Source organism: Oryza glaberrima, chromosome 5 (assembly GCF_000147395.1).
Source record: "Oryza glaberrima chromosome 5, OglaRS2, whole genome shotgun sequence".
NCBI lineage: Eukaryota > Viridiplantae > Streptophyta > Magnoliopsida > Poales > Poaceae > Oryza > Oryza glaberrima.
Genome location: NC_068330.1, coordinates 16,909,556 through 16,924,145, shown reverse-complemented (window position 1 = coordinate 16,924,145; position 14,590 = coordinate 16,909,556). Strand labels below are relative to the sequence as shown.

Below are 14,590 nucleotides of genomic sequence, written 5' to 3'. Positions count from 1 at the left end.
TACGCCAAATGTTGAGTATGATTAATGAGCTGTGGACTAGTGGAGGCCCCCATTATGTTTCACCATCAGACGGGCTAACTCAGTAGATGTGCTTACATATCATGTTAACAGTGTTTTAATCTCAAAAACATATAGTGCAGTCGCTTGATAAACAGCTCGGCCAGTCCTCAATGTAAAGCCTAGTTCCAGATCCGAACAAAATCGAACCCTTCAGCTTGAACTTATACCACAGAAGACCCATCGAATTATTCGCAGTACAACACTTGAGAAAATGCATTAGCATTACTTCTAGACCCTGGAGGTCTGTGCATAACAATCGAGCTGATGGAACAGGTTAAGCATTATACCTCTGATATATCATGGTTGGCTAACCATATTTTGTTCCTTGTGCCAAAGAACGACGTCCTTGTAGGGCAAATCTCCTCCGAATATATCAAGGGCACTTCCAACCGTAACATCAACTCGACTGTTGCCTGCTCTTTTTATCCTCTCTAGGTCATCCATTGTAGACACACCCCCAGCATAAGTTACAGGTATCTACAGAGCCAAAGATACTATTATGAGTTCATAAACAATAGAACTAGGAACATTCAAATACGGTTAAAGCAAGGTTTTATTGGTTTGCAAACTGGGAGCCTGCCTGCATGCATGATCACTGTCACAATCTATTGACCTGCCTAAACCGTATCTGAACAGCCCGAGTAAATGTCCATCTCCCAAAAGTTGTATCAGCATGCCCATATTTATATCTAAATGGCTACCAGTGCTTTGTTCGACAATTGTTTTGTTCAAAAGAAACAAGGATGGTAAAATGCCTAGCTGCAGCTTGATTTAGCATCTTGAGTTTAAGAATTATGAAGGCCATGGTCATCTTGTTATATGGAGTAGCTTTTGAAATCATTGCCTGTGTAGCATTTTTCTTCGCTTTCAAAAATCTAGATGCTCAACTACAATGCAGTCAATTCAGCCATTTAAATACTTGGTTTATTGACAGCTTTTTCAATTATAGATAAAGCAAGAATCTAAATTTCACAAGAAAGACTAAACTTGCAGATACAGAACAAACATTAAGGATGGAATTAAGAAACAAGAAAAAGCTGGAAGAATTTAAATTAATGAATCAAGAATACAATTGCACGTACAGGTGAATAACGTCCCAATAGTTCAACAAGTTCTTCATCAATTCCTAACCTGCAATTGCCAAACTAGCTTAAATCAGAAAAGATAATGGTACAAAAAGAAAGCTGTTCACTACTAAGTGAATACACAAGTGAACTGGATATACAAATTAACAACCTATCCAAGATATGAGCAGTTGCACTACTGAAGAACACAAATAAGCTTTTGAACATTAGAACTCATTCCAATCAAGACAAAGAAAAAACTAAAAAGTGAAAAAAAAAACCCTGCTTCTATTGGGACGATCATGTTAACTTCATTTGCTCAATGATGTGTCATTAAATTTAAATACCTAACTGAAAGCACAAAAAATTGGATCTTTACCGAGTAATTGGTTATGAAACTAAGGGTGAACAGTAGCATATAGAAAGTTTTGGCAGACATAGACATTTAAAGTCTTATTACAATATTTCATGCTGCCATTACCAATCCAATTCTATCAAGAAAGCATGAAACAGAGAAAAGGTATAAAACACACCTTTTCCCCTCCACATCAACACCATGAACCAAAAATTCATCTGCATAGGCAGCAAGATGTTTTAATGTTGGCTCATCCACAAAGACATCACTGAATTTCTGCCATCTGTCAGTCACGATGGCATATCTTCCATCCTATCAAGAAATATTATTGTAAGAACGTAATTAAGTATCAAAGTACCTGTCAATAATAAGATAATGACAAACACATTAGGGTAATCCTAATTGTTCTTTCTTGTATTTACAGAAGAGAATGTAGCTAGCTTGTGTTTCTCTAACTTCGATATAAACTATTAAAAGGACTAACTTGTTTAGGTTAAATTTTATCTTGTTTCAGGGGTAAAATGCTCATATCTGATGGTATGACTAATTATCTTTATCAGTAAAAATCATTCTGAATATGAAAAGGAATACATGGAGTAATTACACCTAAAATAGTGATATACACTTATTGTTGTTGGTTCATGCTCTTGGATGTCAGTTTATCACAGACCAGTAAGTTGGAATTCAACTATACTTTGGTATATTGTATACTGCTCTCTATATAACTATCAGGGCATACATAGTGCAAATTATATTTCACAATCATTAAACCATTTTAGGTTAAACTTGAACAGATCAAATTGAAAAATTCAAGAAAGGGACCCTCATGAACTGTTCTAAGCGAAATTCCAAAAAGATGTAATCAACCATGCCACTGTTCTAACACTTTTTGCCTATGAAATGCCATGCATGCCATGCGTTTGGAATTGTCAGTATGCCGACATGCAGCATAGGCATCACACTAGAAGAGCGTGAACTGCAGGTACAAAAGGTGTAACATTTGTAAGAATGTAACGAGAACAGCTCACGTGAAGTATTTGAAGTGCTAACTTTCTCATTGCACACACAGTAATGAATTAATTAAATTTGAAAAGAAGATGTCCGAAGTACTTGGTACCTTTTTTCTACAACTAAGGTCCAAAACAAGCCTATGTTTCCCAACCAGATCGACAAGTTGCTTCAGCCGTTCAATGTTCATTTTGCCTTCACTAAACACATACTGCATAAAAAGACTCAGATGCATGATTCACAATATTCAACTAATGATAAGCCCAAGTACAGTAAAAACAAAATGCAGGTAAATTACACAAAAAAAAAATCCTATCAAGCATTTGTAAAATGGGGTCAGCTATGTGCAAGTGCAATATTTTGCCAACAAAGGCAAAATTTGCCTGGCTGCTAGTTAGGGGAGAAGCCAGAGGGGGCGAGAAGAGGCCTGGCCTCCCCCAATGCAAATTTTTATATCATTGATATTGATATATTATCTATTGGGAGCCTTGAATTCACATATATTTTTACACTATTTTCTTCAATTGTAGGGCTCATTTGGTTTGGTGCCCACCAAATCATCGGTAGTGCCAAATCATGGGCAAGATTTGGTACTACTAATGTTTTGGTAGAGTTGGTTCATAGGAGTTGTATTAACTTTGTCAAATTTTGGCATCAATCCAAACATCTATAAGGTACTATTCAAAGTGCCAACTATTTGGTAGGGCAAATTTTGGCAGCAAACCAAAACAGCCCGTAATCACTTACAAAATTGGCCCCCCTCATACATAAATCTTGGCTTCGCCACTGCTGTTAGTAATTATCGGCTATGAATGTATTTTGTCGAACTAAAAGTAAAATTAACATTTTATACCATGGAAGCGACCTCTATAACAGAAAACATGTAAGTAATTTGTGATTAAGCATTATGAACCTTAATCAAGACATTGCAATATGCTTTGACATCTATTACTAGATTCGATAGTACTCACAGAGAATGATGAGTAAAGAAAATAGAAACTAAACAACCAAAATACTCAAACTAAGCTCTATGGTTCATGTTTATGGTATGATGGGTTCATCAAAGATAACAGACATGACCAGGTGGACATGAGAAGCTTCAAATTTATCTCCTGAAGTCACCATGATGAAAAATCCACTTCATATCAATTTACTAATATACAGTGAAATAGCTACATCTATTTATGTAAGTAGGTGCATCAATGAGGGATGAGCGATAGTCATATGATCAAATAGATCAAATGTCTCGTCATGTCAACTGGTGTTGACCATGTTTCAGTTGAAAATCACAAGCAATTGAAGTTCTAAAAGACTTGACTCGTTACATGTATGCAAATGAAGCATGACAGCAATGAGGAACAATATTAAATACACTTTTTATAATATGCAATCTAATGCTGCAGCCAGCACTCACAAATAGCACCGACCTATTAGTAGCTGTTGGCGATCAGCCTGGAACCCCGAAGGTGTTCAACGAAATGCAAATCATGAACTGGAATGAACTCGAACTTGAACGTAAGAGAAACTTTGTGCTGGTAAACTTGGCAATGTTTTCTGATACATTGATCAACTAAAATAGAAAAGATGTGATGAAAGTCTGTCAATCTCCCTACAGGAATGTGCCATCCCACATTCGGAGGCTTGCCACGCCATGTGTCCTACAACAAATGGTTCGGAGGCTTGCCACACCACCACGTGGGATGGCGTGGCTAAGTAGGGAAGCATGCAGTGCATGGTGCAGCAAGCCCCCGAACGTGGATCGCACGTTCCTGTAAGGAGATTAACGGGCCTGCATTGCATCTTTGCTATTTAAGTTGATCAATGCATTAGAAAATGCTGCCAAGTTTAGCAACACAAAAGTTCTCTTGTGATCGCATTTGAGTTTGTTCCAGTTCTAAATTGTCATTTCATCAAACACCTTCGGGGTTTGTGGCTGATCGCCAACAGTAGCCAGTAGGTACAAGGCTCCTAAGCCCCACAACAAAGACTCCCTTAGATTTTACAGTGATCACCCAAAGAGAACAGGAGATTCCTTAGACCTTGTGGCTTTTGGAACACTTTTCCGTCAAGAAGAAAAAAGGAGGCAACCAGCAAGCAAATTACACCAGGAAGGAGAAACCACCGGAATGTTATTGACTGACTGGACAGGACTATAGGCAATGCCATTGCCTGTAGATCAATGACTAGTGGTAGGGTTTTTGATAGGTTGCTCTTATATCATGCTAGGCTTTGGGGTAACGTTACAGTGAACCAACAAATTGTATTTAACAAGAAATGGATATGAAATGGAAATGCAATGGGGCCAGGCTTAATTTTGTTCCGGTTAACTGATGCACGTATTAACATACACAACTATATGTGGTTTCAAAGAATGAAAGAGAAACAGAACTTATATACACGGATCAAGGCATGAACACGTACAGAAGTAACAATCACGTGACTGGCACCTTCATTAAGGTAAGATATCGCATTCTCCAAATTTATTCCACCTCCAACTTGCAAACCACCTAGTATTATAATAGCCCACGTTTATTACAAATACTTCAAATTGATTTTGCTTCATGGCCATAGTAGAAACAAATCATACTAGCAGAAGCACCATTAGCAGGTGAAAAAAAAACTCTCCAAAGGCTCCAATGACCAGAACCATAATAACCTAAATTAGCATCTCTTGGGCTTAATTTTACGGCAATGAACATGAAACATGGCTGTCAGCATGAACCATACATAATTCAAACCCCGCAATAGTGGAATCTGACAGGTATACCACTGGAAAATATCATGAAACAACAACGGAAAAGGAAGAAGTGTTATTAAGTTTTTTCCCCTAGAGTTGCATTTTGGCAAAGTATTTTTCATTGCTCTCAAATAGCTACATGATATTTTGTATCAGCTAGTTTTTTTTAGAAAACATAAACAAACACTACACTTATTAAATTATATACACTGTAAGCACCCATATATTCAATAGTCACAAATGTGGCTTTATATCATAATTATTATTGATAACAGTAAAGAACAAACAACTACAGACAGCTGCTCACAAAAGAACTAGTCCAAATAACAACATAATTATGCTAACAGGTAACAGCTAGATAACATTCTCACCAGGATATGCATGTAGTGCTTCCATGGCAGCAGCTTGACTAGCAGGATCTGCACCAAGCATGATTACATGTCCACCAATAAGTTCATCCTCTTTATATATATTTGCAAATTCTGCTGGAGGTTTGTCTGATTCAAAATTTGTAACAAGTGCCGTGCCATCGTTTGATGAATCCCGAAGAGTAGAGCCAACAATCTGTTTAACTTTCCCCTGAAAATTTATATTAAGAAACAGCCCATCAGATAAATGACACTGTTAATGCCAGAAGTAACTGAACTCACATGGTTGCAAAATGACAGTAGAAATCAATGCATAAGCCTTTAGTTTTAATATCACGGTGTTCCAGGTGAATCGCATCGCAGGAAAATTTGGAGCATACAAGCTGAAAAAACTTCTGAAAGTACTTTGCTTACAAAGTTGGGGTATCAATTTACGATCATGTTAATGTTCAGAACACCCATGAAACATAAGAGGAAGCAAGTGTTCCACTCGTACGGACCTTATGAATATCGATACACGGCCTGAAGATAACGGCGCACACCACAGCACGTCCTCCTGCCAAAACAAACGAGCAATCCCAGTTTTTCCCCCAATTCGCGACAAGCAGTAACAAATCGAGCCATACAGAGAATCGAATCGAAAGGGACATCATACTCGCCACGCCGGATCTCGCCGGCCGGACGGAGACCATCGGGACAGCCCAACCGGACCGCGCCGCCGCGCACGGTGGAGACGGAACCCTCGATGCCATCCAATCCAGTCGCTGCCACAACCAACAAACACCCGCGAAGCAAATTCAGAAGCAAGCAAGCATGCGGGAGCCCCCCCAACCCAGGACACGATTCGGAGAGAAGAAGAAACCAGCGCGTACATGCCGCACCTTCGCAGCCGCCGCCGGCGGGGAGGGGAGGGCTCCGCGGAGGCGGCGCAAGGGCGGCGGCGAGTCGGAGTCGGAGTCGGAGTCGGTGCGAGGCCCAAGCCGAACTAGGTAAAGAGATTTATTGGACGGCCAGGATATGCACAGGGGCGTTGATCCGACGGCTCGAACGCCTCGTCAGGGCTAATAATATTGCCTCTCGCGAGAGAGAAGCCAAGCCAGTTGAGTCGAACTGTTGAGGAATCGCTCGCTCGCTCGCTCGCCGGCGGCGCGGACGAGGAGGGGGCGAGATGTTCTTCCACATCGTGCTGGAGCGGAACATGCAGCTGCACCCGCGGCACTTCGGCCCGCACCTCCGCGACAAGCTCGTCTCCAAGCTCATCAAGGACGTCGAGGGCACCTGCAGGTAGGGCTCGGGATTGGTTGGGCAAACCCTAGTAGGGCGGGGAGGGGATGTGGGGTTCGACGGGATTCATTCTTGTTCGTCCTTTTGCAGCGGGCGGCATGGGTTCGTGGTGGCGATCACGGGGGTGGAGGATGTCGGCAAGGGGCTCATCAGGGAGGGCACGGGCTACGTCACCTTCCCGGTCAAGTACCAGTGCGTCGTCTTCCGCCCCTTCAAGGGCGAGATCCTGGAGGCCGTCGTCACCATGGTCAACAAGGTGGGCGATGTGCCTCCGTCCCTCGCCGGATTGGTATTTGGTGTTGGGTGGATTAGGGCTTGTTTGTGGTTAGTGGCTCCAATTCGTTTTCGTGTTGGTTCTGCAGATGGGGTTCTTCGCGGAGGCTGGGCCTGTGCAGATCTTCGTGTCCAACCATGTGAGTGCCTGCATTGCTTGGAGCTGCTTTTTTCTAATGCTCCAAATTTGTGGAGTAAAAGAATCAGAATTTATGCTAGAATGATCGATAGACGATAATGGTTCAGTACCATTTTCATACACCCAGTTTAGCTGTACCATCAACTCGAAGGATGGTTTTTGTCATAGAAATTTCTGATACTTATTTATCAAACATGTTGGTTTGAACAATCTTAAAGTGACTGGAAGGCAACATAAGGTTCTAGTTGAATTTGTGCTTTCTAACCAACTAATGTTTTGTTCTTGCATTTTCCCGTTTCTATTTTTGTTGTGCAGTTGATTCCTGATGATATGGAGTTCCAATCTGGGGATGTGCCAAATTATACTACTTCTGATGGATCGGTATGCTTCTTTTCTACAGTTACTTCTTATGTCTTGTCCTCTATAAACATTGACAACTGTTGACAGGTTATGATTTTTTTTCCTGTTTATTTATGCTTATTGGTGATATGTCTGACTTAAAAAGAAATGCTGGGGAATGTAATGTAATGTCCATTGTATCCAATTTTGGTATCAGCATGTCATAACTATGCTTGAAATGCATACACATATATGTTCATTGTTTTTCCTAGAAACGAATAGATGTGAATACTGTACTACTGTTGAAGGCTAATTGCTTTGGCCATCTTCTTTTGCTTACTAGGATTTACTTGTTTGTCCGATGCAGGTGAAAATTCAGAAAGATAGTGAGGTTCGGTTGAAGATTATTGGGACACGTGTTGATGCAACAGAAATTGTAAGTTTGTTGACATCCAGTTTCGTGCAAAAAAACAAACGAAAAACTGGGTGTTCCCTGTCTTTTAGATTTTTGTAGCATTGCTCTCAGAGTAACCACCATATGCAATTATTGGTGATGTAACCCACTTTTCCATACCAGTAGTTTGCATGATGTTTTTCTTTCCTAATGTGTGAAAAAGAACAGATGTGGTTTTATCGGCAAAGATCAACCTTGATGTGTGTCAAGTAAATTAGTTGAAAAGTATATCAAAATGAAAATTTGACATGTAATCTTGTAGCAACAAATTGCAAGTAATTACCATGAATGCTCATAAGCTAGCCACTAGTATGGTATCATAATAGATAATTGTTGAATGCATGTGGCTATATTCTTCCCTGAGGCATTTCTGAATCCATGTTCTTGCTGTCATAACTCATAACCCCGTTTAAGCTGGTGATGTGCAATGCTCTAACAGTTTGAATATGTTTGTTGCAGTTTTGCATTGGCACAATAAAAGATGACTTCCTGGGCGTTATCAGTGATCCTGGTGCGGCAGTGTAAATTATCCGGTGACAAGATTACGCCTCTTCATGCTCTTGAGCGGGAATATTCCGATGAATTGTAGTGTTAAAATATGGAAGCCTCACTGGAAGGGGCTGTAAGTGGGTTGGAACCTGTATTTTCATCACTATAAATGGCGCTTTACCAAGTTGGCACTGTTGCTTGAGTGTGTTGTGGGATTCAACTTTCAAGCAGTCATTTAACTAATCAAACTCTGACCTTTTTACGGACTGTACAATTTTGCACTGTATCCTTGCAATTAAACATTCAATGCTTCGAACTGCATCCTTGCAAAATAAAACTAAAGAGAAAGAAAGGGCTAATGAAAAAAGATAGGTTTACACTGTCAGTTGTTCATGTTAGGATCAAGCTAAGGGCAGATGTTTACAATAAGTTAGCAAGAACACAGCGGTCACCCCACTTAAGTTCTTGACGGCACTTCCTAATGAAGACAGGAAGTATACTTTGATTGTGCAGTTATACTCAATGTTCTCACGTGGTCCTTCAATGAAGGATCTGCATACGGCACTGCTCCTGCGGTATTAACAGAAATCAGATGACAGGAGATAAAACATTGGTAAAGAGCAAAAATTATTTGGATATATAAGTCTCAACTCACCTGCAAGGCTGCAAAGAAGTTAGAGCCAGAGGTTAACCTTTCAGTCTTCCTTCCGAAGGGGCTTGCGGTGTATACACTTGATCAAAATGATCTTCCTGACGATTCAATCGTTACCATCGTTTCCACGATTCCACTACACAGAAGGGGCTCCTAAGATGCCCCAAAAACTGATTTTACAACTCAGCATTTTTAAGCAATTAAGGGGATGAAGTTGTCGTGATAGTCTTTAGTTCCTGATTCCTGAAACAATCAAGAAGATACTCTCATATGTAATAAGTTCAACACTACCATGACATCAAACTGGTGAATAGATCACAGGTGCCTTATCATACCATCAAACCAATTTGTCCGAAATGGAAGCCAGGGCCACTAGAGCAAATAGGCAAAGTAATGAAAAGACATCCACAATGCCAAAAGAAGATTCTGTAAGAAAGTAGATCTTGTGGTTGTTAGGGTCACCACGAAATCCGCGAGCAATCATGGCCTACAAAAATCAGACAGACATTCAGAGTATGAAGTGCAGTCATGTGCAAAGTAATTTTGGCTATAGTGAACCATGTATGTACAATATAAGTGCTTGAAAATGCTGGGCAGCAGCAATGATGTAATTTAAGTTTTATCCTCCTTACAAGCCCCGCAGTACTAGTACAAGATCTTTTTATCAAAACTGTATGTTACTTTTAGGTCATAACCAGTAAAATTCTTGATAAGTTCTCACAATCAGCTAACCAGACAACCTGCAGTATGATTGCCTTCAGCCTAAACTTTGGCAAGTTTGAATAGTGTGATAAGACTAAGAGCGCATAATTCTTAACCCAGTTTGGTTCAATACATTCAGACCATAATAAATTTTCCTCTTACACATTCATATTCAACTTAACAGACCTGCAACACCACTTTCACAAGAAAGGAATGAAGGATTAGACATGGACTTATACTATTAGTATTATCATTGACGTCCTGTATAGCAAAAGCCCATTTAACTGTCAGGCTAGCCAGTACATTCATGGCCATGTATGCACCAGCAGTTAGATTTTGTAATAGGACCCCCAGCTATTAGGAATAGCATATTGGTCATAAGCCTATGCTTATATATAGCCAATGTCAGGCTCATGAAATATCACAACTGATGATCTCCTTAGAGAAGGAGAAGCGACTAATATTACAGAATCAAGGTTGTAATTCTTGACAACAACAGAAGAATCCTACAAAATTCTGAAGTTCAGAAAAGCCACACAGATTTGGTTAGATTATAAGGCAAGCGCATGTTTGGGAAGCAGTCAAGATTGAGTATATCACTGAGTTGACATTTCAGAATTTCCCAAATGGTCAATGAAGGTTTTCTATTTAAAAGTTTTGAATTACACTAAATGAGAGTCGGGATATCCATAGGAAATTCTAATTAGTTAATAGCTCAATATAACGTGAGTAGCTTATGCCAATGTTCAATAAATTGTGTTTTTTTTCACAATAGTGCATTAATTATAACTTCATAGTCAGTGAAAGCCTCAAAGGTAAAATTCAGAACTGACTGACCTTGGATATTTGCTCTGCGTGATCAAATATATTTTTGAAAATTCGCCGCACATAGTTGAAGAAAACTGCAATTTTGATGCAAAGGATCAATTCCCCAAAAAGAAGTTAACAAAAGTTCTGTATTACAACCTATATGCATAAAATTATCCTACATTAGGTGTTTCAATATAAACAGAACAATTGAAAAGCCATCTGCTGAAATTAGCCAAATTCACCAAGTCCAACCTTTGCAAGAGTTATTTAACCTCACGAACTCAAGTAAGGTTTGGACTTGCAAAAGTATATACTGCTTCCATGATCCATCCCAAAATATAAGAAGTTTTATAGTTGGGCACGAGTATTAAGGAGAAAGGTCAAATACAATTATGGTTGGTTGTGATTGGTTGATAAGAGGAAGTAAGTGGAAATGTTAAATGGGAGATGGTTGTGATTGGTTAACAGGTGAAAAGGTGGCTATATTTTTGGGACAAATTTTGAATGCTAAAGGAGATATGTTTTGGGACATAGGGAGTAGCAGACATAAAACTGCTAAGTGGGTAAATGAATTGGAATAAGAAATATTGGAATAAATGAACTTGTCGGTATCAACAGGACTACAGGACCAGTTGATATAATCCATTATTTACCTCTGACAGGAGACCAATTCTCTATAGCTAGACAGCACAAGCCACAAGCTACCTCAAATGAACTAGACTAAGAAACAGAACTCATATATTAAAGTCTTTGAATTTGAACTGAGCAGAAGCACTTGAAGTTGGACCAACTTCAACTAACTGTAATCGCCTTCATTTCAGTAGCGCAAATCATGAAAAACACTTAGTTAAATCTTGCTGACAAAATAAATCAAGGTACATAACAACTAGTAAATTCAGTAGAGATTAGTTTTCTGCTGCAATTCCCCCACCAAAATCAGCCAGCAACTGGTTCCTGACTAAGTTTGTCAGCTAGTTCACTCCCGGGCATTGGTTAAAGAAGTAGGAAGTACTCACTGTCAATAGTTTCCATAGTTGCCAGCTTTTCCCAATTTATCCGACGTGCTACAATTGCCAGTGCTGAATTGCGAACCTAATGAAAAATATTTAAAATAATGTTACAATCACAATGCATGTTCTAGTTAGAAAGACAAATATAGCCGATGTTTACTTGAGCACCCTATACTTGCCTCATCAAATACAAGATTAATGAACCTCAAAGATAGTAAGAGTGTGAGTATTATCTCAGGTACTGGTACGCCGATATGCTTCAGTGGAATCATAAACCACCATAAAGCAGAAGCAAGCTGCTCAGGAGTAGTTGTTGTCAAGCAGAGACTTGCACTTTGAAATATCTGCATCAAAAGAAAGTATGGGAGATTATACCTAAATGGTTTATTAAAAAAAGTGTATTGTCAACTCAGGACATGCTTGTCTTATGTGCCAATTGCTAGATGATGAAAGTATTGGTTCAAACAAATCCTCTGGGCTTTGGGTTGCTGGCCATATTCTTTTTTATTTCTTTGGCAAGTCCTTACATGCTAAATCTTTCTCTAATGGGCTTGTTTGAATTTTTTCAGACTCTTTTCTTTCTTCTTAATATAATGATGCACAGCTCTCATTTGCATTAGAGAAAAAAAAACAATTTGTATGGAAAATATTACCCATAAAAGGAAAGGACATACCGCAAATGAGAGGCATGCTGACGTACTCGCTACTGATAGGCCTTTCCTTGTAAATTGCAGTGGACCCAGTTTCATGATTGTGTAAGAATAGCCATTTGTGGATGTAGGTATGTTTGGCAAACCTATAACAGATGGGGGAGGAGTTCTTGTCTGGACTAATGAAGGAGCACCATCAGAACCAAATCCCAGCATTATGAATATGATGCCTGAAAGCAGAGCGACCCTTCCAAGTTGGTCCTATAGAGAATGTAATTTGTATAAAGCTAAACAGCAGGTTCACTTCAAGGGTAATATTTTAACAAAGAAGATAGCATAACGGCAGAGACTATGTATCGAAGGAGTGAAAAATAGCCAAATCGTACAGGAAAATCTATAAGTAAAACATGGACAGCTTGCATTGGTATACTTAAAAGTCACATAAAATTGTGTGTGTGTGTTTTTTTTTGGGGGGGGGGGGGGGGGGGGGGCGATGAAACGAAGCCAAGCATGATAGTTTGTCAGTACAAAACCCATATAACTTGTCCAGTACTTCACAGTCACCCTTTCAACAGTAGGAAATCATAAGCCACACTCATGTTTTTTTAAAAAAAATGAATTGCATTCAACATCATAAGGGAATCTCCATATATATATAAAGTAGTAGACAATTTAAACCACAACTGGCAACCCAACAGGCCAGCACTATTTGTGCATAAAATGGTGAATGCCCATTTTAACAGTAGATCAGAGAGCGTACCTTCCAAACATGGTTTGGGAGAACCCACATAGAAAGGAGAGTAAGGTATGCTACTAAACCAAACCGCAAGTAAATATTTGATCTGGCTGGTAGGACAACAAGAGCCAAGAGCCACACCTGAGAACAAAAGTGATTGGTCAGGTTGCAGCATGAAATTGGAAGATCATTTAGTTAATCATCAACTTAATCATTATTTTTGTGCACAAAAGACAATTAAATATATACTACGAAATTGGTTAAAACAACTACCGTGACAAAATCAAAATTCCACAAACTCGGGGGAAGGGAAAAATCCGTCGGACACTATTTCTTAACTTACATAAATATTCTAAATAATCATCAGACAAAGTGTCCAATATAACTTATAGATATACTGACGCAGGTTCAATGGTTAAGGTCAGTTTCTAAAATAGCAGAAAACAAAACGTCAAAACCTAATGATTTCACAGTTTGTGGCTCCAATGAGAATCAGCCAATCATTGAAAAAACATACTAGTATGTTGTCATGAAAGTTCACGACAGCATTATGTATGCTCAACCAACAATCCAAGTTAACCCGAGAATAGGCACAGTTGGTCAGTTGCACACGCTCACGCTGGTGGTACAAATGGCTCTTAGCATATAAAATTGAGCAAGATTTTTGGCGATGTATTTGCATCAGCAATTCAGCATTTCATTCATCCCTTCATAGCCCAGGGGCGAACATTTTCACAAGCACTTACTGTGCATCCTTATCACCTGCCGTTTACTGGCGATTCGATCCAAAAACACGGAGCAGATAGGCGTGAGGTGAGGCAAGGTGTCTTGTCTCCGGGGAAATCTTAGTTACCAGCTTAACCCGGGGATCGATGGCGTGGAGGAAGGTGCGGGGCGAGTCGACGAACTGGCAGATGGGCGTGGCCGCGGCGCCGGAGATGAGCCTGAGGACCTGCTCCGGGCCGGCCCCTCCCACCGCGGCCCGCGGGATCCACGCCGCCCACCTGGCGACGGCATCCCCCGCCTCGCCCTTCCCCGCGGCCTTGCTGGGGTCGGAGGCGGCGCAGACCAGCAAGCTTCTCCTCCTCCCTGCGCCTGGCTTCGCCGAGAGCGGGAGCCAGCCGGGATTGGGCGTGGCGGCCTTGGCTGCGAGGAGAGGGAGAGGGAGAGACAGCGAGTGGATAGTGCGGAGGTGGACGGCGGCGGCCATCGGATTCTCCGCTCCGGCAGCCTGCGCCGCGCCGTGCGCGGCCGGGGTAAGGATAACTCGGGGTGCCGAAACGTGATCGCGGTGGCCTATGTGCGGCCCGTTTCAGTTGGGCCGGACCATCTCATGGGCCTCCGTCGATGGCGTTCTTGCTAGATGTGCCCAAATTGAGGGTTGGTGAAATGAAAATTTTTGGTGTTACATACGAACGTTTAACCCGTATGTTAAAAGGAATTTTCGGATATGAATAAAA

At 40.5% G+C, this 14,590-nt stretch overlaps 3 protein-coding genes across 4 annotated transcripts; 1 reads left to right on the top strand and 2 right to left on the bottom strand.

The window, feature by feature from the left end:
* LOC127774009 (1-(5-phosphoribosyl)-5-[(5-phosphoribosylamino)methylideneamino] imidazole-4-carboxamide isomerase, chloroplastic) lies at positions 1 to 6,611 on the bottom strand. 2 transcript variants are annotated; one of them, XM_052300274.1, is made up of 9 exons: positions 6,465 to 6,611; positions 6,248 to 6,356; positions 6,093 to 6,148; positions 5,596 to 5,803; positions 4,909 to 4,994; positions 2,597 to 2,698; positions 1,658 to 1,791; positions 1,143 to 1,191; positions 1 to 537 (listed from the first exon to the last, which is right to left on the bottom strand). In XM_052300274.1, the coding sequence occupies exons 2-9, from the start codon at positions 6,342 to 6,344 to the stop codon at positions 358 to 360; spliced, it is 912 nt and encodes a 303-aa protein (XP_052156234.1). In that variant the 5' UTR covers positions 6,345 to 6,356; positions 6,465 to 6,611; the 3' UTR covers positions 1 to 357. The 2 variants fall into 2 exon arrangements, with proteins under 2 accessions (XP_052156234.1, XP_052156233.1); XM_052300273.1 differs by having other exon boundaries at positions 6,474 to 6,610.
* Positions 6,612 to 6,674: 63 nt separating this feature from the next.
* On the top strand, positions 6,675 to 8,844 carry LOC127774010 (DNA-directed RNA polymerase II subunit RPB7). Its single transcript, XM_052300275.1, has 6 exons — positions 6,675 to 6,876; positions 6,967 to 7,132; positions 7,239 to 7,289; positions 7,604 to 7,669; positions 7,995 to 8,063; positions 8,541 to 8,844. The coding sequence occupies exons 1-6, from the start codon at positions 6,761 to 6,763 to the stop codon at positions 8,604 to 8,606; spliced, it is 534 nt and encodes a 177-aa protein (XP_052156235.1). The 5' UTR covers positions 6,675 to 6,760; the 3' UTR covers positions 8,607 to 8,844.
* LOC127774007 (protein ABCI12, chloroplastic) lies at positions 8,805 to 14,405 on the bottom strand. Its single transcript, XM_052300271.1, has 9 exons — positions 13,984 to 14,405; positions 13,155 to 13,271; positions 12,419 to 12,655; positions 11,924 to 12,088; positions 11,751 to 11,826; positions 10,762 to 10,826; positions 9,558 to 9,709; positions 9,226 to 9,465; positions 8,805 to 9,140 (listed from the first exon to the last, which is right to left on the bottom strand). The coding sequence occupies exons 1-7, from the start codon at positions 14,338 to 14,340 to the stop codon at positions 9,560 to 9,562; spliced, it is 1,167 nt and encodes a 388-aa protein (XP_052156231.1). The 5' UTR covers positions 14,341 to 14,405; the 3' UTR covers positions 8,805 to 9,140; positions 9,226 to 9,465; positions 9,558 to 9,559.
* Positions 14,406 to 14,590: the final 185 nt, after the last annotated feature.